Source organism: Amblyomma americanum, chromosome 6, assembly GCF_052857255.1.
Source record: "Amblyomma americanum isolate KBUSLIRL-KWMA chromosome 6, ASM5285725v1, whole genome shotgun sequence".
Lineage (NCBI taxonomy): Eukaryota > Metazoa > Arthropoda > Arachnida > Ixodida > Ixodidae > Amblyomma > Amblyomma americanum.
Genome location: NC_135502.1, coordinates 11,877,981 through 11,902,189, shown reverse-complemented (window position 1 = coordinate 11,902,189; position 24,209 = coordinate 11,877,981). Strand labels below are relative to the sequence as shown.

At 46.5% G+C, this 24,209-nt stretch overlaps 1 protein-coding gene across 1 annotated transcript in view; it reads right to left on the bottom strand.

Annotated features, from left to right (window-relative positions):
* The window catches only part of Cbs (Cystathionine beta-synthase), a 66,907-nt gene extending 48,747 nt beyond the window's left edge, over nucleotides 1-18,160 (bottom strand). The window contains exon 1 of the mRNA XM_077668554.1: nucleotides 17,936-18,160. Within this exon, the coding sequence (XP_077524680.1) occupies nucleotides 17,936-17,966 (31 nt within the window). The 5' untranslated portion in view covers nucleotides 17,967-18,160. The remainder of the gene's footprint in view (nucleotides 1-17,935) is intronic.
* Between the last annotated feature and the right edge of the window lie 6,049 nt (nucleotides 18,161-24,209).

The following is a 24,209-nucleotide window of genomic DNA, read 5'->3' as shown; positions in this document are numbered from 1 at the left end:
CTTAACTTGGAGAGAACTAGCCCCCCCCCCTCACCCCCCCACCCCCGACTGGCATACTTACTACCTTCACTATGCACTACCGTCGGCGCTCAAAGTTAAGCCACTTGTCGGACTTCCCTTGCATGTTCACCGCCTCATGGCTAGCATTGCCCGAGGCACTGGAGGTCGCCTCGTGTGAACGCAGAGTTGACCCACCTCCAAAAACTTGGCAGTTGGCCAGCCCCAAAATTTGCTACTTGACCCACCCCTCAAAATTTGGCTGTTTGCCCGCCCCAAAATTTGGCAGTGGGTTCATCTCAATATTTGGCACTAGGCCTACCCATGAAATTTCCGAATTCGCCCACCTGACATGGGTTAAGCTGCCGTAGTGAGTGGATTTGCAGTCTACGCGCGAAAATGTGGCGTCATGTGAAATGGGCGGGAAAATGTTGTTTCAACCGGTTTTGGCGGGAAAGGGTGGCGTGATACGAAAATGGGGAGAAATTCTGGTTTCAAACGGTTATTGGCTGTAAAGGGTGGTATGTGTGTGGCGGTGGAGCGCCGAGCGTCCGTCTGCCATGAGCTCACTGATAGTGAGGCCGCATGTCGATGTCTTTCTGAAGTGGTTCTTTTTGTTTCTGTCTACATAAAATAGTGGTTCCACAGGGTACACAACTTAATCGCAGGAATGACATTGCAATTACAACGTAGAGGGCAAAACCAACCACCTGAATGATGTCGCATTTCCTTCATTAAGCAATCGTTAAGAAAGCCCCAATCTTTTGTTATCAACGACGGAAGTTACAAAAAAAATGTCGTGAAAAGACGAAATAACACGAATAATGGAGACTAACCTTGCTCCTGACCGTCAGCTTAAATGACGAAAGAAAATGTGCGCCTATTTTGCGGCTGAGTCACCAGCGTGGTGGTCTGAAAGCCTACTGGTGACTCCAGCACGATCCTTGACTGAGCCAGCAGGGATTGCATTTCCATGCTTTGTTAACTGCTTTTTCTTGTGACTCGAAGGCCATGCGAGAGACGACGAGAAATTTCTGGATGCGCAACAACACACGGGACTCACCGGGAACTAACGCGTGAGTTACAACTGACACTATGACTTTGGTTTGAAAAATATTTTGGGAAATGCGTTGTGATGATTTTATATTTTTTCTGGCGCAGAAAAAAACTATTGACATTCTTACAGTCTATACAATACGTCATATCTAAGGGTATTACAGGAATAAAGGGTCACTGAGGACACCTTCATACATTTTTTTTTTCTTAGCAAAAATCGATTGTTTGGGCCTTTGTCGCTATGCCAATGTTTCTGCGGTTGCAAAAGACACATTTATTAACGAGAAAAAATAATTTAAGAGGGTAACACGTTTCTCAGCCACTTCGTTGAGCTTCAATCCAGCCTTGGGCTTAGTGACACAACACCAGACCGCTGTGGGTTGCATTTTGGCGATTACAGTCAACTGCGAACAACTAGAACTATAGAGCTACTAAGTGCAGCCCAAAGACATTTTGTACCCTTAACTAAATATGCACGTTCCAGAAATTTGCCAAATGTACTTGTTTTTTGACAATCCGGTGGTCATTTTTGCTCTCTTTTAGAGTGCCGGTTTGAAATACCTATCCACTCGAGCCAAAAACCGCATAAAAATTCCTTATAAACGCTTCAGAAGCCGCACTGTGTTGTGCGTTTCTTAGCGTTTCCTTAGCAGTTTTTTCAAAAAACTTGACGCAAGCAGTCAAGTCGAATAAAAGTATTGCTCTATGCACTACATTTTTTCCCCACTACACTCGTACCAACAATTATTGCTATTAACAACTTATACAAATAAAACTAAAATACAATTTTATTTCTAATGAGCTAAAACTTGTTTTTCTTTCATAAGCGGAAGGGCTACAGCGATCGCGCAAATACTGTGAAAAATGGCCAGAGGCCGCGAAAACGTGGGACCCGCGCCTTAAAGCGATGCAGATGTGGTAAATACGGCGCCTAGTATAGCCACAATTTTGCAAAGAGTCAGCTGCCAGAACAATGGCCACGATGGCCTCCAAGTGATGCATTACATGAGGAGCAGGATACTTTCTTGAGTACTCGGACGTCCAAAAACGAAAAAAGGTAATTAAACACAAAGGGTAACATATGCCACATTCAGATAAGCTAATTATAGTGAGTAACATCAGGAGCAAATTTAATAGATACACACAGCTGCAGGATATTGAGTAAAAAGAACAGAACCAACCCGCAGAAGCAAAAAGTTGACAGACGATAACGATAGCCGGTAACGTGAAATTTGAGCGCAGCTTTGCACAGCTGGCAGGTGGCCTGGTATACGCTGCTAGTCACTCTCCGGGATATTCCCGTGACATCCAGGTGGCGTTTCGCTCTGCAACTTGGACAAGCGGCTATACCGACAACGCCGAGAACGATGGACCACAGGAACGGGCGGCTAAGATCTGCGCTCTAAAAGTGTGTAAAATGCATCAAAAGCTCTCTGAAGAAAAACCGAAGATTCAAATGACGAAACATGTAAAATGAATCAGACAAAAAACTGATTAGAACCAAAAATTGCACACACGTTAAATAGCGGCCAGCGGCTGGAATATCGCCTAACATTGGGAACAATGTCGAGCGGGAAAACACGGATTACTTATATAATGAACACTGTACCACAGCGGCCCAGCGACTTGGGAGCGTCTTTTCGTCATTACCAATTTATCTTTTCACCGTTCTAGTGCTGTGCTACGGCAGAAATACATTAAACGCATTGGCTACAAGTGAAAGAACGTTTCTTCTCCGCTACATAGGCCACGTTCACAATTAACAAATCGGGAATAGTAATTCACATCTAGTCTGGAATGATAATTCCTGATAAGATAATTCCTGATAATGCCGTTAATTCCGAGTGATAATGTGGCAAAGTATTACGGCGACGATTCGTTAGCGGAAAAGCGGAACGTTTTTGTTTTGTTTTCTCAGTTTAGTCGCACTTGTGAGAAAAGTAATTCGCGTAGGCGAATATGAATTCACATTTATGTACGTCTTATACATCTTGTATGAGGTCGTTGCAGTGCGGGCCCCAAATGACCGCTTCATACTCGAACTTTCGAGGATGAGCGCAGTGGGTATGCTATTATCTGCAGTATCGGCTTGGGAGCGAATTTTAGTGCGCACTGTAAACACGCATGGAATTACCTCGCGCTGCAAATGACCAAACACAGGTTTGCTGGAATGACATCTCATTATCAGCTTAGTACGTCACCTATTGGAATGCGCTCTAATTTCTCGCCTATAGTGCTGAGCAGCGGGACATCATAGTTGCCATTACTATGGGAGCGAGCTGAAGATTATAAGCCTTTTTTTTTTTTTTAGAAGACTGCCGTGACTGAATGGTGATGTCATTTCTATGAGGTCTGCATTAGAGCAAACAACTACAAAAAGTCAGTCTGGCAAATACCAGCACAGCTAAATGAATGAGATCCTCATGGTTGTAATTCGCATCGCACAAGCGGAACACCTGCTGCTGCGAACGCATTCCGGATAGCCGCGGAGAGCTTATCTGCGCTACAACTGTTCCCGAGTGTCGCGGCCGCGGGCGGACTTGACGCAATCCTCAGCTTGTGAAGCATGCTGCACCTTATTTGTTGTAACTAAAGCTGCTGCCGTTGTGACGTCGCGTTGCTCTTTTTTTTCCAGATTTTTTTTTTGTCGCAGAGTGCAGCAAACGAAGGCCTTCGCAGAAGACGTCGGATGAGAGAACTCGCTTTAGAATACGCGATGCTGCAAAAAGTCAAAAAGGAGAACGGAGCCGTATGCCAGCAGCACGGCAGTCGCACGTTTAGCCGGTCGGCGGGGACAAAAACGCCTCATTACAAGACGAGAAATAAAAGCGCAATAATGATCCGGGATGTCAAAAAAAATCTGTCAACGGGTGCATAACAATCGTGTGTGACGTGCAGACGTCAGTGGCATTTGTATAAAAATAAGCGTTACCGAAGCTTCGAAGTCTTGGAACATCAACATTGTTCCAATGTCAGCACATTCAACACTGGCAACACATTCCACCGTCAGTTACACCAAGAGCTTAATCCTTTATATACCGGCTGTGAGATAGCTGATGTGCTGTGGAGGGAGAATTATTGGGCTGTTCTGTCGACAGATAGTGTTCCGTTAGCCTACGATGTTCCTGTGGAGAGGGCTTCAGTTTCCTGCTGATCCCCACTGCGGAACCGTTTCGTATACAGTCACACATGCCACAGATTCAGCGTGCGGCTGCTTAGGCCTCGAAGGAAAGGTCACTGTAGCAGGAATGTGCGCATGCCGCTACACATCCTTGGTCATCTGCTTCACATTTATCAAGGCAGCTCTAGTCGGTCGAGCTCGCGGTACGCCGGCGTGAGGTCACGCCCACGATGGAGGACATTGAAACGATGAAATTATTTTTAAAAAATCACAACACCCTTCATGCCGCTCTGCTTATAGTGAGTTTTGTAGCCAGCGAGTTCCATCACTAACCCTACAGACGACGCACATTTCGTCGACCCGCGACCTTTTGCAACTTCGAAAATGTCATTCCAGCAAGCATGTTGCCTCTGCTCTGCCAAGTTGCGGAGTAAAGAAGGCGCGTGTGCTGTAATAAATTTAGTAGTGTAATAAAGTTAATGAATAGCGAATTGCTTGATTAGGAAATAATGTAATCTCACTCACATTCGAAGCCCTTCAACCATTCTGCGTAGTTGGATCCTCACAGGAGGTGCTAGTAAAGTGCAATAGCATTGAGCAGTGGCACTGCCTCGTCGTCATAACTCTGAGATTTCGCCAAAATGTCAAGAAAGCAGTGTAATGGCTCTTCTACTTTGTAGTTTCTGCTTATGAAGCAACATTACGAAATGTATTCTGGTCATTGCACACTGTGTGCACATGGAAAAGAAACATCAACGGCACCATAGGCCTTGCCTACCACGCCATGAGAGCGAATGAGCAACGATTCAGCCCCGCTTGGGTTTTCAGCGCTGCAAAACAGACGGAAGAAAAAAAAAATGAAAGTACGCGTCCCCCGATGTCTTCATTCGCGCCCTGCGCCGTCCCGTGAGAGTGCAGATACGGCATCACTTGAGCGCACATCCTCGAGCCAGTAAACCAGATGAGCGCACTGGAACGCGCATGCAATCTCGTCGTCAGGTCCGTTTGCCGAGGGACGTGATGCTCCACCGCATTCAAGCGGTTGTGGCAAGTTCGAGCGACTATACAGAACAACAGATTGTGTGGGCCCGAGTTAGAAGCCAGTGTGTTGTGCTAGCGGTGGATTACTGTCTTTCGTGTCTTCGCAACGCAATGTCCTCACTTCTCACTTATTATCAAGCGCATTATCGCTCACACTCGGTGTTGCACAATCGAAAGATGAAGCTGCTAGTTCGACTGGTGAGAAATTTAACAGTTTTCTTTTGAATTTCCTCAGTGGAGATCATAAGAGTTGCTACGTGATGAAGAACGTTCCCCTTTTAACATTGTAATAAGTACTGGAAAATAAAAAGCTGCACACACGACTAACATGCGAGAATGCTTGGAACATACGCAGCAATTCTGGACAAAAGCATTTTTCAACGAGAAAGTGTTTACAAACGTAATTTTTTTTCATGTAGTGGTAGATTTCACTATAAAAATCAATATATCCGCAGATCTCCAGGCTTGTATTTTCTAGCTATTAACGTTTTCGCTAAAGTCAAGAACGTTCTCCATTGGTTTTCTATGTTAGTCCTAACTGGTTGGTTGCGAGCCATGGATAAACTTTAAAAGAAAGATTTTGCTACGAATCGTTAGAATCGACCATTACCTTTGATATTTACACAACAGTATCTTACAATAATCCAATATTCAAAATTTTTGTCCAATAATGCTGGACATTCATTTAACGCTGACGTAAGATTCTAAATTGCAACTGCACTATAACAAAACATCTTGAACTTTAGCGCCGCCACCGAGAGGCGGAACGGCGCGGCCAATTATTGCTGGTATCTTATTCTTTCTCTTCTCTTCCTTTTTGTTAACGGCAAAAATGCGTTCAGGAGGAAGTTCGTAAGGCCGTAATTATGTTTAGTGAACGAAGGCATAAAGCGGAACAGGCATTATCATTTTTAGAGCGCTATCACTAGATGGGTCACTAGCGGAAAAGCCGTGACGTCCACGTGAAACCTCGGAGTAAATCTGGTAAGTTCGGGTAAGCCCGCAGGGGCCTCGCTCCAGCTGCAGCCAATGAGAGGAGGCCGTCGCGCCAGCTGCAGCCGAGCGGAGCGAGGATATGGGGATGAAGAGTGAGAAACGTGGTTGCGTGCACATGCAGGTGCGAGCAAGAAGAGCCGAATGATGTAGTCGCCGGAGGAACGTGCAGTGCAGCAAACGTCATGGATGCAGCCGGTCCTTCGACAGATTCCGAAGCCCAACGACGTGCACGGCGAGCTGAACAGCAACGCAAAAGAAGAGAGCGCCAACTTGAGTCAACCGATCCAGTGGATATAGCGAAGCGGCAAGCCCAAGCAGAGCGGCGAAGACCGCATAACCTTGCTAAGCGGGATGCGAAAACAGAAGAGCGAGAAAGAAGAGGCGAACGACGAAGTCACCGGTGGAAGCTGCAGTAGAGTGGAGGGTACAAGTGGCTTCACAGACCGCCGAACAGAAGGAACGACGACTCGAGTCGCCACGAGCAATTCAGGCAGCTTATTGCAAGATGAAAGCCGAGGAATGACTGCAAGAACATTAGGGTGAAACTATAATTTTCAAGCTTATAAAAAGCTAAACAAAGGTGAACAAAGCTAAACAAGGGCAAACGTGCTCGCGCACCTAAGTCACATTTTCTTAACCAGGCACATCGGCGGCCAGTTGTTTCTTAAGTCCGGTTCGATTTTCTGCAGCTGTGACTGAGGAACGGAGCAGGAAGAATAGCAGTTTATAGGCATGGTTCACCGTTCCCATTCCAATTATATGAAGAAAAACAACAACGCTTTCGGGCAAGAAAGGCGAAATAAGGAGATCGAAAATGACGTAACCCAGCTCTAGGAGAAAAATAACTTTGCAAAAAAACATTCTTAACAAGCCAATGTATTGTTAGTGGCGCACGTAACTTTGTATTTTTGATGGCTTATCTTTTGATATAAGCCAGTTGATTCAACTGTGCTGTACAACACCATTTGTTATCATAATATCATTGGGTTACGTATACGTGCCGAAATGGCAGCAGTTGCCAGCTTGACATGACAGCGGCGGAAACCGAAAGAGCTTTATTCGCCGCAAAAGAAACAGCTAAAATAGACAAGTGATCAACGTGTTGCAAGTCTCCGTAGCAAAAATAAATCGTTTTTGTTCTATGACAGCTCTCAGAAAGGAAAAAAAGAAACGAGGACCAATTAGCAATCGTTCAAGTCGGCGGGTTTTCACTCCGCAATAAAGCAACGTACGACACGTGTCTTTGCTAGCAATGTTCTGCTTTGTGGAGCAGCCTGTAAAAGCATCTAGCGCCCCTGCCACACTCCGACAGACCTGCCCCTTTTTTTCATCGCTGCTTTCCTACTTGATTCACTCTTTTGATAACTAACTGAGGAAGTTTCGGTAACGTTATAACCCCCTAACTTTTAGGCTGCTTGTCCACATTTTCCGTCTTTTGTGCATTCGCTCTTTCTCTCACAACACTTATACGGTTACACATTGTTAATTATGAGCCCGAGGACAGCGTCTGACGTAACGTTTACCTCTTGAAGTATGGCGGACACCACAATGGACTAGCGCATATGTGAGTTATAGAAGAGAGAGAATGAAACAGCGGGCAAATCCTTTCTGCACAGTAAAACTGCTGAGCTTGTGGTGGCCTCTGCCTTATAAGGAGTAAACAGTGCATCAACCATCGCAGGGCTCTTGAACGCAGCAAACAACATCTTCCGAGAGAGTGAACCGTATTTTGACCGTGCCAGCTTCAGTGATATTAAAAATTAACTGCAGGTTTCGATAATATGCGGCTGCCAGTGAAAAGATTCGGAGTCAGAGAGAAAACACGTGGAGGTCGCCTACGTGTGTAGCATGAACTGGATGAATATATATATATATATATATATATATATATATAAGTACAGTATTACGACAAACGCGACTGTTCGTTTTAAAGGTTTATTGTGCCAACAGTTTCGGGAATGCTATTCCCTTCGTCAGGGCAGGCCCTGACGAAGGGAATACCATTCCCGAAACTGTTGGCACAATAAACCTTTAAAACGGACAGTCGCGTTTGTCGTAATACTGTACTTACACTTGTAAACTGGCGCATTGGAACCCCTACAGAATATATATATATATATATATATATATATATATATATATATATATATATATATATATATATATATATATATATATATATATATATATATATATATATATATATATATATATATATATTACATTCAGAAAATTGAGCATTCCCTGCGAAACTGGGAGGACGTCAACTTAAATTTTACGTCGCCAGCTTAGGTATACAACTTGCTTTGTGTGCCGGAGATTCTGTGTGTGGCCATTTTTGAGCTCCGCCATCTCGACTTTGGCTGCCGTCGCCGAGAGTTGAAACCGCAAACGCACAGAGAGAGGGCAGAGAGAGAAAAGCTTGAAAGGACGCACCGCACATTGATTGCCGAGTCAAAGCTCCACCTGTTCGCTGTCACATGATGAGAAAGACAACGACGCACTAAACTTCTCTTGCCTGGCGTCCTAAAAGGTTCATCGGAAGGTGGCCCAGAGCCAAGCTGTACGCGTACCCCGAGGTACCACGCTCTACGCCCGTCCGCTGCAATAGGAGATCGCGCGAGACAAAGGCGACGACACCCGAGCCCCAGACGCTGTGCCACGTCAGACCTTTCGTTCTCGTCACGTACGCGTCGTGATAACCACAGAGCTTCTCAGAGTTACACGGATGGGAAAAAGGCACCACCATTTCTGCTTATTTCTTTGAGAGCGCTTAACCCGCCGAGGGAATGCCGGGAGGTGTTAACCACGCATTGGAATTACATAGTGCTTGGCCGAAAACACGGATTAACTGACCGAATAATTGATTAATTAATTGTTGATTGATTGATTGATTGATTGATTGATTGATTGATTGATTGATTGATTGATTGATTGATTGATTGATTGATTGATCGATCGATCGATCGATCTACACTGTCAGCCTTTTCAGGCTATTTCAGGAGTGGAATACAAGTTTGAAAAAAACGCGCATTAGAGTTGCATTCAACAAACAAAGCAACCCGACACAAACTGCGAACAAATACACTGAATTAAATAACCAGACGGAAATGAACCAACAAGAAAACGGAACACGTATGTTCTCCTTAAAATACATATAGGCACGCTGCAGTGCTACTAACTGTCCACTGATTAAAGTATTTAATTTTTCAATTATTTCGTAAATTTCTTTCAAGTGGATGCTTAATACGTGGCGGGAATTGAGGTTAGCGAATTCAGATTGCTCGGGAAAAGTCGTACCAGTAAAACTGAATCCACGTTTTCAGCCAATTACTAGCACAGCCAAATACGAAGCTCGCGCTTTTCGGTATTCTTGAAGGCCACTTCACCTCTTTCCCCTCAAGGTAATTTTAGAAACGCTATGAAAGCTGCTGCCGGGGCCTATAAAGGCTGCTCAGACCTCACCATTACTCTGCAGAGCTCAGGCAAGTAGAACGACTCGTAAAGAAGACGTCCTGACAGAACAAACACCAGACTCTAAGCATAAAATGCGTTTAGTTCCCACTGCATGCAAACTAAAGCCCAACATCGTCTTAAAGCCGAAATACCGAAAGCCATTAGTCAAGACTAGACGTAAGCAAGAAATGCTCTGCAGTATCGGCGTAGCACATTCTAGAGACTGAACCTCGTTGCAAAGTGTCGTCTCAGCCTTCCGTCCACACGGCAGAGTGCAACGTCCAGGACCATCCGCCATCCTCACTGTTTACAGAGGGTTTCGAGCCGCGCCGAAAGCTCGCCATGGCTCCCTACGAGACTGCGTTCCTTTGGCAAGGTGGGCACATGTCCGCCATTTTGGAGCACGGACTGTAATTTAGTCACGTCAAACATTCTCCTCTCCATTTTGTATTGCTCGTAGTGTTCCTTATGATCCAAAATGTCGTCTTCGGACTGAACAATGGATGTCGCCGTCCTGCCGAAGGAACGCTGCATCGAGGCACTCCAAGAGAGCAGTGGCCCGCGGGCCCGCGGATTACGCGACACACGCGGCGCTCTCGCTTCGCTAAAACGTCACGAGGACTGCGCGCTCGGGCTGCAGAACAAAGCGTAGGCTCCTTCACGCCGCGCGCAGGCTTCGCCTACCACAGGACCAAGAAGACGCTGTTGTTGAAGCATTTCACGCTTAAAACTCTGTTAGCCCAGCCTCCCTGAGCGGGACTGAAATCAAAGCATGCGCAAATAGAGCAGCTTGTGTAGCAAATATAGGAGGAGTGTGTCGTGTTTGTTGTGCAGTTCGTTCCCGCCAGGTAACAAGGAGAAGCAGAAGCGGGGGGGAGGGGGGGGGGGGCAGCAAAAAAAAGCTGAGGCCGCGTGGGAGAATCACATGGTCGGGCGTCACCACGAAGGCGAACAAACCAGGTGTTATCGGGAAAAGGGGCGCAGCCGGCCGCATGCACGCACGCGAGTTTATCTGTTGGGCTCGAAGAAGGAAAGAGCTGCAGTACTATCATCACCGCCCAAATAAGCTCCCCGGGTTGTACACACATTAGGAGGTGTGCAAACGTGACACAATGCATCTCCTAAATACAAGCGACGTTCTTTTGGAGCGAAGCCAGGATTCTGGTACCGGGCATGCTCGTGGACTACAGCGTGGTTGTCATGTGAGCCAGAAAATCTGGACGAACGCTTCTATAGTCTGCACTGCCGCCACCACGTGCAGCGGCATGTCAAGCACTCAGAAGCACGCAGGGAATTTCGATTGTTCGGTACATCTTATTGATTTTCTATGGCCGCCTGAAACAGTTGATGCGAGCGCAGGAACCATTGTGTATGTCAGGTTTTTGCAGTGAGAAAGAAGAACCGGCAATGATAATCACTATGTTCGCGCATAATAGCTCAGGACTGCCTAGTTTTTTGAAAATTAGCAGTGTAAAATAGCCCCATTCCGTTACGCGATGTTCTCTTAGAGGCCAACAGGTGTCTGTAGGTGCTGATGTCCAGTAGTATTCCTATATATGCTCCCGAAGGGAGCAGAGCTGCGCGACTGTTTCCCCTGCGCCACTTGTAACACAGTTCGCGGAGCGGCTCTCATGTGATCCCGCTAACGTCAAACGTTCGAATTCGTGTCAGCTCATACCTAACGCATGAGCCAGAAGGGGGCAGCCGCTTCCACCTTGAGCGCAGTCTGCTTTGTCATCCCCCCGCCGCGGTGGCTCAGTGGTTAGGGCACTCGACTACTGATCCGGAGTTCCCGGGTTCGAACCCGACCGCGGCGGCTGCGTTTTTATGGAGGAAAAACGCGAAGGCGCCCGTGTGCTGTGCGATGTCAGTGCACGTTAAAGATCCCCAGGTGGACGAAATTATTCCGGAGCCCTCCACTACGGCACCTCTTCCTTTCTTCTTTCACTCCCTCCTTTATCCCATCCCTTACGGCGCGGTTCAGGTGTCCAACGATATATGAGACAGATACTGCGCTATTTCCTTTCCCCCAAAACCAATTATTATTATTATTATTATTATTATTATTATTATTATTATTATTATTATTATTATTATTATTATTATTATTATTATTATTATTATTATTATTCGACGTAGAGGGCATTTTATATCCACCTCCGGGAGGAGGCGGGCTGTCTCCAAACTGCCTTCTCGTGTGGCTCCTGCCACACGAGAAGCGGCTTTCCCGCAGAGCTTGGAACAAAATGGCGGACCTTCGCGCAATTCTGGTCCCCGCGGGAGCATATACAGGAGCACTGAAGTCCAGGAAAGCTGGGCATGGAAAGCATTAGAGGAGGAAACACGTATAGCCTTTGTAAAATTTAAGGAGCACAGTGGGTTTGCTTCCAAGCCTTGCTATGGGACCCTTGCAGCATCTGTGGAAGTCCGAACATTCGGAGGGGTGAGGACGCAAGCTCCTCTCAAATTCAAGAGATTTGAAACTCTGCCGATGCATAGCGAGCCTTACAGCAATGACGCGGGAGCAAACATTTCGGGTTCTAAACTTTTTACAAAGGCCGAAAGTATACGAAAGGTAAGTTGGTTTGGAAACTTTCTGGGATTTAGCTTGGGGTGAAACGCTGCGGCGGAGGCAGTACCCTATATTATGTAACATCCGAACGCTGCAGTGGCGCAAGTAATTGCCCGAGAATTTACCGACACACTAATATTCCTTATTAACTTCATGCGGTGACCTATATATTCAGATCATGTGCTCAGTTTTCGCTCGCGACCGTAGCACATCGCTTTCGTTGTACACCGGGGGGCACGTTTTTCTAGCGTTTCACCTTTAGCGCAGGTGCTTTTTCCCAATAATAAATCGGTCTGTTTTCACAGGCACCGGTATTTGAACCCAATACCACCCACATACAGGCAAGCCTGCCAGTAGGCCATCGCAGTTTGCAGTGTGAGCCTTACTTGTCTTACTGGCTGCTGCGGAAGGTGACTGCGTTTATCTGTGTGGTACGCTATGCACCGCCTCGGAGTAGAAGTTGTGATCTCTATTAACAAGCTGGGGACGCATGCCAGCTCTAAATTTGCTCTTGTGTTATCAGAGTACAATCGTCGAACGCGGAGCTGCCTGAGAGTACACAGAGTAAGCTGTTATTGACACGAGTCTGTATTACGCACATGTGAAAAAACTTGCTATAAATAAAAAGAAAGGCGACAAAAATACAAGTGCGTGTATTATAACGCTAAACTATAACATCGGTCTGATTAGGTGGGACAACAGAGGTGTCCATGTGCGTGTTGATGATGAAGGCAGGGTGCCTCGCTTGAGAGCAACGTAACTGTGGAAAGCACTTTTGGCTGCTACATACTCTATGCAGCACCACTGCCATTCGAAGTGCAGTCGGTGTGGAAGCTCTCCAAGGAGACTCTAGGTTGAGTTTTTTTTTTTTGTAAATATACACGTGTACGTTACATTGACATCATCCTCCTCCTCATAATCGCCACCATATGAAAAGTGTAGTCTAGTACCGGAAAAACGCCTCTCCCATTCACCTTTGGTTACGTTCGTCTTCCCGCATTAATGCCACCCTATGCCATCGAAATTCCTTAGTCCCTCCTTCAGTTCTATCTCCCCCCCCCCCCCCTCTTCCTCCCTCTGCTGCTGGTTACAACTGAAAAATCACGGCATGTGCACTGAACAAAGTAGGCGATGTGCTAGTCAGAAACTTTGAGCTATGGTTTCGTTAACTAGTCCATTTCAAGTGCTTCCTGACTTCCACCACTGATAACGATTGATTTGCGAATTTCACACACACACACACACACACACACACACACACACACACACACACACACACACACACACACACACACACACACACACACACACACACACACACACACACACACACACACACACACACACACACACACACATATATATATATATATATATATATATATATATATATATATATATATATATATATATATATATATATATATATATATATATATATATATATATATATATATATATATATATATATATATATCATGCTCAATAGCTTTAAAAAAAAACTCCCACTCCTCCCTGAAGCACTTGGTTTGGGTAACCCTAAAGGAAGAAATTTTGAGTGCTTAGCCGCCAATTACGTGCTGCTGATCATAGAGCATCGTTCAACCCATAAGTAAGAGCGCGCTCACAACGCGAGTCGCCACAGCGAAAGCGAGGAATTCAGAGCAGAGATGGCGCAGATTTGCACTCACAACTTTCTTCGTGCACGGTGCGAGCGCTCTTCGCTGGCACCGGCCCCTGCACCACCACACCAAATTGCAGGTCGGTCACGTGACCACTGCTGACGCGGGCGCTGTTTTGATCGTTAGCCAGAGGATAATTACTGGGCAGGGAGAGGATGCGGGAGAAAACAGCGCAGCGTTTGGGGCACCTGTCCGCGTTTCGCAGGCGCTGGCGAATAGCGCTGTTTTAGGTCGCACTCGTATACGGGCATCATCGGGGTGCACTGACCGGGATCAACGAAAATAGGCGGCGGACGAAGTCGCGGTCAAGTCGCAGTGAAATCGAAACCACGCATCGCAGGCTAGCGAGATACAAAATGGAAGATTAGTTGTGACCTCCGAAATACAAGGCGTAATGCACAGACCTGCCACACGCGGAGCAGACAACGAGCGTAACAGGATGTAGCTGCTTCAATTTTTAGTTCTGACGTTTTGTTAAAATGCATTCTTTTCAAAGAAAATAAAGAAATATAATCTGGTAGCTGCATCATGCAGGTTGCTTCTCGATCAAATTCATTCACCATTTTTCGTCTGCGCCCTTTGTTCGTTGTGTTTTTAGTGCTTTTTCCCTCTTCCCTGCATCCGGGGCAGCGAACCGGGCATAAGACGAGTTAAACTGCTCGGCTTACCTTCGTCTGCTCCCTCTTTCATGGAAAGACCAGTTTGACTTGCGACCTTTAGAAATTTTTTTGTTGCCGTTTCCTGCTTTGGGTACCAGCCCTTGGAAGCAGCGCGGCTGCATTTACACTAGCCTGAATCGACCGCTCTAGCGTTTTCCTTTCCATGTGATCAGTACATGCACCCCGGGGGCTGACGTGGTGGCTAGCACGGTGTGTCTGTGACAGCCCAGCTGGGTCAGGGACGTTCACCAGGTGTGAAAACGCTCCAGCGCTAAATAATGTACTTGACTACGTGGATATATAACGCGCGTCTGCCATGAGAAGACTGATGGCAAAAAAAAAGAAAATTAAAGAGTTCAATCCAGCACATGTTGCAAGCGTTTAGGGAAAGTGCATGCCACGGTCTGCCAGAACAGCTGAATCTGAATCTGATACCTGATTTAATATCTGCTGCGGGTCCTTGGACCACAGATATTAAACTTATTTTTGGAATACGGCGGAGTGCTCAGCTTGAAGCACTGTGGCACGGGTCGGCCCGGGATTGCACTGCCTCCGGGATCGGCCCGGGGCATATTAGCGCGCGCCTTTTCTTTCTGTCTTTACTCTCCTATCCTTTAACTCTCCTACTTCCAGCACGCGGCAGCGAGCGTGGCTCGGCTTGAGCCAGTAGGCAGGCCCGTACACTTTTCTTTTTCTTTCTTCCTATCAGCAACAGCAGCAGCAGCAGAACAGCTGAACAACCTGAATAGCGGATGGCTGCGTCTGGCTGCCTGAATGTCGTCGTCTGCATTTGCTGCGAGGCCGGCCTGCATGCTTGAACACGGGCCCTTCGTCTCAGTGAAGCCGCTTGGCACACGTTCACCAAATACTCTAAGGAAGCATACTGAAGGGAGTGTTCTTATCTTATATCTTATCGACGTGTGCCATTGTGAACATTAATTAAGAAGTGGACTCGCTCAACCTGCTGGAAGCAGTCAGTTAAGCGTATTCTATGCCCCCATGCCCTGAACAACTGGACCACATACGGTTTATCAACCTGGAACGCGAAATATAAACGTTTAACACGTTTTCACTGAAATTTCAGTATTAAGCAGGATAGTAAAGATGAATTTCTCGTCTCCACGCCTCACTTATGTCCCAACTTTAGGTGGCCCAAATGCGGGCAAATAATTGTGTCAGTGGAGTCAGAAGAAAAGGCAACGATGTGATTTGATCTCACTGTGCCGATGCGCGTTGCAATGCAAATGCGGACCCGTAGTATTATGGCGCTCAATCGCGGCTCTGATGTACTCAATTAGAATGCTAATAACTCAAGGTCGCGCAGTTCAATCGCAGAACTTTTGCCCCCTGTACACTTCACATCAGTTATACCGTAACACATGTGTCCCAGCATAAACACTTCTTTGCTCAAGTCATATTTTTGCACTAATGTTCGCTAAACGCAAACTAAAGGCAACGAGCAAATTTCACACGAACTGTTCTTTGATGTGTGCTCAGGTTCGATAAGTAAAATTGATGATAAGGTTTGGCATAGAGTAATCACCGCTGCTTGCGGGTTAATAAGGACATGACTAAACTTCTTCCCATGATTATAAGGAACTTATCAGGCAGTATAGCTCGCTGTGAATTGCACTGATCAATTCAGTCGGACAAAGAATAATATAAAAAAATATAGGCCAAATTTTTTGCACAATGACGAAGGAATTATTGTCATTTTATTCAAAACGAGCGTTGAAATCATCGATACAAGATGAAAACAGCTTGTCTCCGCAGTAAAAGATTATTTATCCTTGTTTCATTGCGAGAGTCTGTCAGCGTGTTTAAATACTTACTGCAACTTGCTTGCTTAGTGTGCATTCATATGCTCGATGGCGCAGACATGAAAAGAAGCAAACAAATTAGAACCTAATCCTTGGCTAACCCTTTCGCAAGAACTTGCACACCCTTGCACTGCTTCCTAAAGTGCGAGCAAAGTAATATAAAAATTAGCAGACGGTATGGCAAGGCTAAGCGCGGAATATGGTGCAGTAGCATTCGTTATGGTCGGCACTTAAGGTGCTTACGAGCTAACGGGATTTGTCCTAAAGGCCTTTGCCTTTATGGTAAGGACTAAAGGTCAATGGCCTTTGGCCTAAAGGTCTTTAGCCAGAAGGCCTTCACCCTAAAAACCTTTGCCTTGAAGGCCTTAAACCAGATGTACCGAGGTGAATGCCTGACAAGTGCGTACCCTCACCCAGGTCTTCACCCAGGTGAAGGCCTGCCAGGTGTACACACCTGGTAGTTTGCCCACTATCCGATGGGAAGGTGGGCGGCCTGCCACAAAGCAGGCTTCCGGGAAGTGTGTATGTACGTACGTATGGTCGAAATCAGAAAATTCGCCCAGTAGTGCTACCTAACTAAAATAGCAGCTACGACGCACGAAATCGATGTGGGACAATGAAACCCTTGGGATCGAATATGTATTTCTGTGAAGTGACAGAACTTGGCACTTGTGGTGCACGGCGACAATAAAAGCACAGCGCGCTACACATGGGTATGGAGGAAAACAAGATCTCACCAGCACACCCAAGCACCGTGAATATATTGTTACGACCAGGGGTTTATTCAGACCACGACGGGCGACTGAAACCGGCTGGGTCCGCTTGCCGAGCACGAGACGCAGCCAACCACCTAGTTCTCCTCTTCTGCGTGCTCAGCGATGCCGACCAAATAGACTAGGCATCGCCTCTGCATGGGCGTCACACTATATATATATATATATATATATATTGCTAGGTTCTCTTTTGCTGCTCTCGCCTTGGTCAGTCGGAGAACGAAGGTTTTTCATTTCGTACAAGTTTGGCTCACGTTAGAGACTCGTCGGGTATATAATTGCAACGATATTTCATGTTTGACAATTTCTTTGTTCGGTTATCGGTTTGTGATGCCCAGCTTCCCGTATTGCTATCAGTACATGCAAGCGATATGGATGCACAACCAGCAGACGGTGGTGCGACAAAAGAAACTCAATACCATTGCACAACCAGCAGACGGTGGTGCGACAAAAGAAACTCAATACCATTGCCTAAAATTATAGCGTTTCGAAGCCCTAAATGCCCTGCACGAATGTTGACGTTTCTTACGGCGTTAGATTGTGTCTGGTGCCCGGTGATCAGCAGCTATTTCTATCTGTCGCGGACCGACGGTTGTCTGCCACGGGCGACCATTCCTTATGCTGCTCCCACTCATATTTGTCGGCAGAGAGGAGGCGCACTGTTTACTCCCTTGGCGCGTTGTTGGCATGGTGCTGCGCGTTCGCGTGGCGTCAACGTGACGTCACCGCTAGCTTCTCCCGCGCAAGCAACGTCCGACTCACCTTCGCAGTCCTTCTTGGCGGCACGCGGCATCGTCTCTGGAAGCTGGTAGCAGCGGCTCCGGCGAGCAAGCGACTCGTTGCGGCGCCGGGCAAGGAGTGGCAGCTGCTGCGGCGTCTGCCGTCGTCGCCCCAGGCGCGCGCTCGCCAGTCAGCGCGACCTTGGCGCGCCAGTATCCGGCCTCGCAGCCCTTGCGGCTTCCTTCTTCGCGCCTCCCCTCTCGCACTGGCCGTGCAGCTGCGGCGCCGCTATTACAATCGATGACTCCTGACAGATCGCCGCCGTCTGCCGAGAGTGATAGGTCATAATTCGCCCAACAGCCGCAGTGACGTAGAGAGAGAGAGAGAGAGAAATGAGAAAGAGAGAGGGATGATGGAGAGCCCGCTGCAAAGCACCGCTTAAATGCGCGTTTAGCCAAATGATCCATGTTCAATTCCATGCGTGCAAGCTTGCACAGCAATGTAAGAGCGCGGACTTACATGAAATGCCCAGGTAACCACGTGTTCTACTCTATCTGCGTCACCAAATTCGTGGGCTGCTTTGAAACCTGTATGCTTGCGAACTCGTGCGAGAAAGGATGAAATGCGACCGACTTCCGCGGGCATGCATGCTATCCTTAGCATTACACGAGCCTGTTGAATGGTACTGGTAGGACCATGAGGTTTGGAATACACGGGATTCATTTTCTTCTTGTGCAGGCGTAGAAGACTTCCTGGTTTGACTAGTAAGCAAACCTGATACCTGATGACAAGCGCAGCATCTGGTCATACTCGATCTAAAATTTTATGTTTTTGCAGCCTGTTAGACCTCGACGTGTTTTCTCAGTCTCAATATTCTCAAAACATGATGACATTGTTTGCGCTAAAGAATAATGCCATCAACTTTTCACTGATATCAGGCATTTGCAAACCTAGGCAGAGAAGAGTAAACAATCCCCTCTCCAGGTACATTAAATTGGTCGGGGCTTTTCCGAGTCTGTCAGACGTTTTCTGTGGCACCGTGCAACAGCGGACGCACGAAGTGGTACTGCATCAATGCTGAAAAACACAAACTAGCGCTTCATTCCGCTGGATTTATTTTTTTTTTGCAACCACTGGACTTTAGATGCCCCCTCTAACGATACTATACTCTTTCACCTCCAGAACTAAGAATTTTTAACGCCTGTGCTTCCTTTTAAGACTGAATCATCACAGCCAACATGGTTGAGTAGCGTGGCTCACATCACAAACTGCTGACGTCTGGCATGCCACAACGATGTAATATTCTCAACCAGATACTTTTCTATCGTGTCCGTAACTTCGCCTGCACGGTTTTTGATCCAAACTGCTCCAACACCGGTGCACATAAACCTCCTCGTGGACGATTTGCAAACACTGAACTGCTGTAGGGACGACCGTTCAGCTATTGCATAGGTTGAGCCTGATGCTTGATTGTCGCATATGACGTCTGGCACAAACTGTGCCGCGTGAAGTTGAATAACTTACAGCCTGTGCTTTATCCTCAGCACGAACTTCACTACCCACGCTACATACACATAATAAACGGTATACTGAATATGTCTAGAATATTACACCTGCCTCCCGCAGCAACTTTTTTCTTTTTGTTATACGTACTGAAGCATTAAACATGGCACAGGCACGTCCGTTTACTATATTCGATCGAGAGATGGATCGCATGTATTAATGACGCCTAAACATCAACGCGGTCTACCACACCGCTGTTCTTCAAAGCGCGGCTGGCCCTTAAGAATCTCGTCACTGTAACATCAAAATGAGCGTTAGTTCTCAGCGATTATCGATTTGTAGTGGCAAAACTACAAGGTATCCATTCCGTACACAGGAAGCGTCATGAACTCGCGTTTCCGCATTTAGTACTAAGGCTGGACACTGCGCTTTCAGCCAGTGCTATAGCACGCAGTCAGAGGTCTGTTTATATGGGAAGCCAAAGAGGTTGGCCGTAGCTATGATTTTGTGGCCTGCTACTCTGCTCTAGATGAGGGCTGATTGGCTGAGAGAGGTAATATACAGGGCCTCCCAGCTAAAAGAATATAACCAAGTTTTTTTTTTTTTAAAGGGAGAGTCCTATAGTCTGAGAATCGCGATGCCCTGCAATATGTTTGTTCTCCAAAGTTAATTGATTAGTAAAGAAAAATTAAACAACTTTTCCCCTGTTGGCTTCAGGAACAAAGTGTCAGTTCAAAATCGTCCATTCGGAAGCTGTCTTGAAAAACAGCTCGCTCCAACGTTTGCACCAAGGTAATATTTTCGCAGCCTTTACTTGCCGGCCTTACCACTTTCAGACCAGCGACTCCAGTTGAATCACCAAATTTAGAGGCCGCCAGCCATGAAGTGAGAGAGAATGTCCTGCTGTTTTTGCAGCAGTTCTGACATTTAGAAATTCCTAAACATATTTTAGTGGCGTCTCACCAGACTGGCGTATGCTAGTAGGTAGGAAAGCGATATAGAAACTGCGTACGCTTTGCTGTGTAAGTAAGCCTCACGTTACTCCTTCAAAATAAATTCTCTTGCCAAAACTTACGCACAAGCTCTAAAATATTTCGCAGATAGTAATGATTCCAAATGGAATCACTGGGACTTGCAGGCTCTATTGCAGAATAAGCATTGCGTAGTATATTAGTTACCTGTGATTGCGTGTGCCGTTCATTGTGCGAGTTATCTTTTAATGTCGCTAAAAAACGCTGCTTTACGGTGGTGCAAACATTTCAGCCAGCTGTTTTCAAGATGATGTAAAACTTCACAACTGGCGAATGGATACGTTTTCCCTCAAGCCAATAATCTAGAAAGCCAGCTAATTAGTATTTACTGAATAATTAACTTTGCAGCATGAAAAAATGCTGCAAATTATGTCACGCGGCTCACAACAGCCCTCAGCTGGCCTCACTAGGCTAGAACACTGTCTTTTTTAAAACCTTGGTTAACTTTAGCTGGGACAGCCAGCATAAAAAGACACCATCAACACACTTGATCACAGCCACGAACCGAGACCCTCGCAGTGTAAAAACGAATGGGTTCATTAACTGCTCAGCACGACTCCCTGCGGCGATGTCGAAACGCGCAAAGGAAGCGCACAACGTCAGGCTCTCCCGCATATGTGAGGCAAACCGCGCTTACGTAGTCCACAGTCTCGGAGTTGTGACAGGCAGCACAGCTTGGAGTGTTGAAGCATCCGATTAAGCGGATGGTATTGCCAATCGCACACAGGTATCCGGTAACAACCATGTAGGCTCTCTCGTTTCAAGCACACTCGGTTATGACATTCCAGCTCTCTATCTGCTCCGGTGCACGGAAGCAGTGCAGTAGAGAAAATCACACGGAGTTCCGGTAAATCGGAAAACGGATTACACAAGCACCCGGCATTATGTGCGTCTATTGCTGTGGTGTTTCACGAGGAAGCGCATCTGATTTGCGCCACCCGTGCCTTCATTGTGCGTTTACAAGAGTGGCATTAAAACATCATTCTAGGGAGTGCTCAAAAGTGTGAATCTTGCGGATCCATGGAGGATATGAAACATGTTTTTGTCGCTCATGTTTCGCTTCCCAGATGGAGGCCGTGGTTGTCCTACTGTTGTAGCTGTCCTACACGAAGAAACATGGTTGAATTACCTTATGCGCATCAGCAGAGGGACGCACAACTTTGTGTAACTTGATGCTTCCTCATGCAGGACTTCAGGTTAGTCGAGCCAGTTTGCGTCAGCAGCGAGTTTATTGTACGATTTAGGATAGAATTCACGTCGGCAACTCCTTCTTTTAATTATAACTTTTGGCCATTTATTGTACTACTGGTGTCATTTCATTCCGTGTTACAGTTTTTATTTTAATTTCTATAGGCTATGTACGAGAGACATAAGCGTCCCAGACATAAGCGCAGCCCTTCCGTCGATCATTAGTTCTCTCACCCTTCATCTTCATTATCACCGACAATGTACCACCACCCCTAACACACCGCCATTTCAATGGCGGCGCTCGATGTGCAAGGAAAACTCCACATTTTTGAAAAGAGCAATGACGGAATGGCGTTTAGGTCGACAATGGGGGCTCTATGTCCGGAAGTGAAAGGACACATATGCTGCGACGGGCACTGCAATGCCACCCGCTGTGACTCGCTGTTAGTCAGGAAATAAGTAACGTTTCTGCTGCGAGGCCAGGCCTACGTCAGCAGGAATACGTTCAGAATAACCAGGCGCCCTTTAACAGCGGCAGGGAAACCGGCCCCTTAATCGAGTAGTTGTACAAGGACAACTAATGGTCAGTCAGTAGCAGAAGCCTCTGCTGCCCTGCGGTAGTCTCAACAAGTATATGATGATCAAACGGCGATGAGCATGAGGAATCTATAAGTGGCGAAGCAAGACCGTAGGAGCAAAGCAGCCGCTGTGGACAGTTATATTCACGACGACACCCCTAGGCGTGCTCAGAAAATACAGCTTCAAATACAGACCGACGTGCAATGTGCGATGCATGGCACATCGAGTAGAACCACAGCAGACGCGCGAAACGAGCCGCAGTGTGCGTCGAAGAAGCTAGATAGTGTGTATCTTCGGTTCAGTGCCCACAAGTAGTGCGGCCGAGTATAGAAAATCAACGACGACTAGATAAATGCGACTACTTATGGGGTTAAGGGAGCAGATTCCTTGGGGGATTCCCCTAAACATTTCACCTATAGAGAATCCTGGCGTCGCACACGCAGTTACGTTGTGAGCATTGCTTACAGTTACGAAAGTCAGATTTTTTCTCATCACACCCTCTCTACCCTTCTCTGTAGCAACCCAAAGTGTGGAAACATTGCCGTGGCGCAACTAAGTTGCATTTTTTTTAAACGGATACGACAAATGTTTTCGAGTGAATTTCAACTGTTGTTTCTTCGTTTATTGAGTGAACTTGATAACTCTCATGATTGCTTGTGAGTAGCCTACCAAAGTTACAAACATTAAAAAAAATTCCGCCGCGCGTGCCATCTTGAGGTGTGGAAAGTGTGCAGTTTTTACGCTACTCTTTTCTTCGGGAGATCGTCCATTTCACAGACGGACATCGCGCATTGACTGTGAGCCCAGTGCTTCTTGCAAAATCTCGACAGCAACTATCCTTACTGTAAAGAGAGAAATAACAAGCAGCGGAAAGCGAGTGCCGTGGTAGTGGCTTCTCGAAAAGGCTCGGAATAGAAAGTTGAATAGCTCCATGCAACTGTAATAGCAGCTATTTTATTAAATGAATGAGCAGCTACAGCTGATGCGAACGATGTAAGCCAAATGTTGAGGGAAAATTTATTAGTATCTTGAACAATGAACTGCGTCTGTGTTTACCTTTGCACACTGTGAATAAAGAATTGGAGAGCATAACGTTTGTCTGAAGTCTTTCATACCAACCAGTGAACACTCGGGGGTCTAGCCACTGGTGTGCTTTAGCCTTACGTACGCAGCCGGCTAAAACATAGGGCTTTTGCTTGGCTGCTCAGCACAATACCATCAAAAGAACCTAATCACAGAGTAGTAAAATCATGGCCACGGAAACGCATACGCATGATGATTACCGCATAAAAAGGTAATATATAAAAGACTCATATAAGGCCGTGAAGGCAAGTTTCAAACTCCAGTCTTCTTTGCCTGTGCAGGCAAACTGGTGAGGTGAGCTCATCCGTGAGCTTTATTAATATTCCTCAAGAGGTAAGAACATCATACTAGTTGTGTCTTTACAGTACTCCGTAAGAGGGCTGAAACACATCATCCTAGTTGTGTCTTTACAGTACTCAGTAAGAGGGCTGAAACCTGAGGCTAAATAAAAGTAATAACGCTGACTGATGGGCAAGTTCGTATGACGTATTAAGGCTAAAACAGCGAACGTGCACAAGGACGAGGAAAGAAGAGACCCAGCGCTGTGTCTAGTCCCTTCTTCCTTCGTCCTTGCGCAGGTGCGCTGTTTTAGCCTTAATAACTAAATGTGTTGAAGCTGTACTGAGGACAGCGCACAGAGCTCGAGAATGGGAAATAGCAGGTGTACCGTTAAGAGACAGGAGGAGACTGTCGTGCGTCAGGAAAAAAAAGGACGCGTTAGCGACGTCCAGTTGAAATCAAGGAGAAATGTACATGGGCGGGTCATGTAATGCAAAGAGCAGATAACCGTTGGTCTGTCAAGGTCGCAGAGGGGATTCCGAGGCAAGAAGGACGTAGCATACGGCGACAGACAGGAGTAAAGATCAGAAAGGGAAATGTGCGGGGACAAGGTGGCTACACCTGTCTCAGGATAATGCCACTCGGAAATGAAC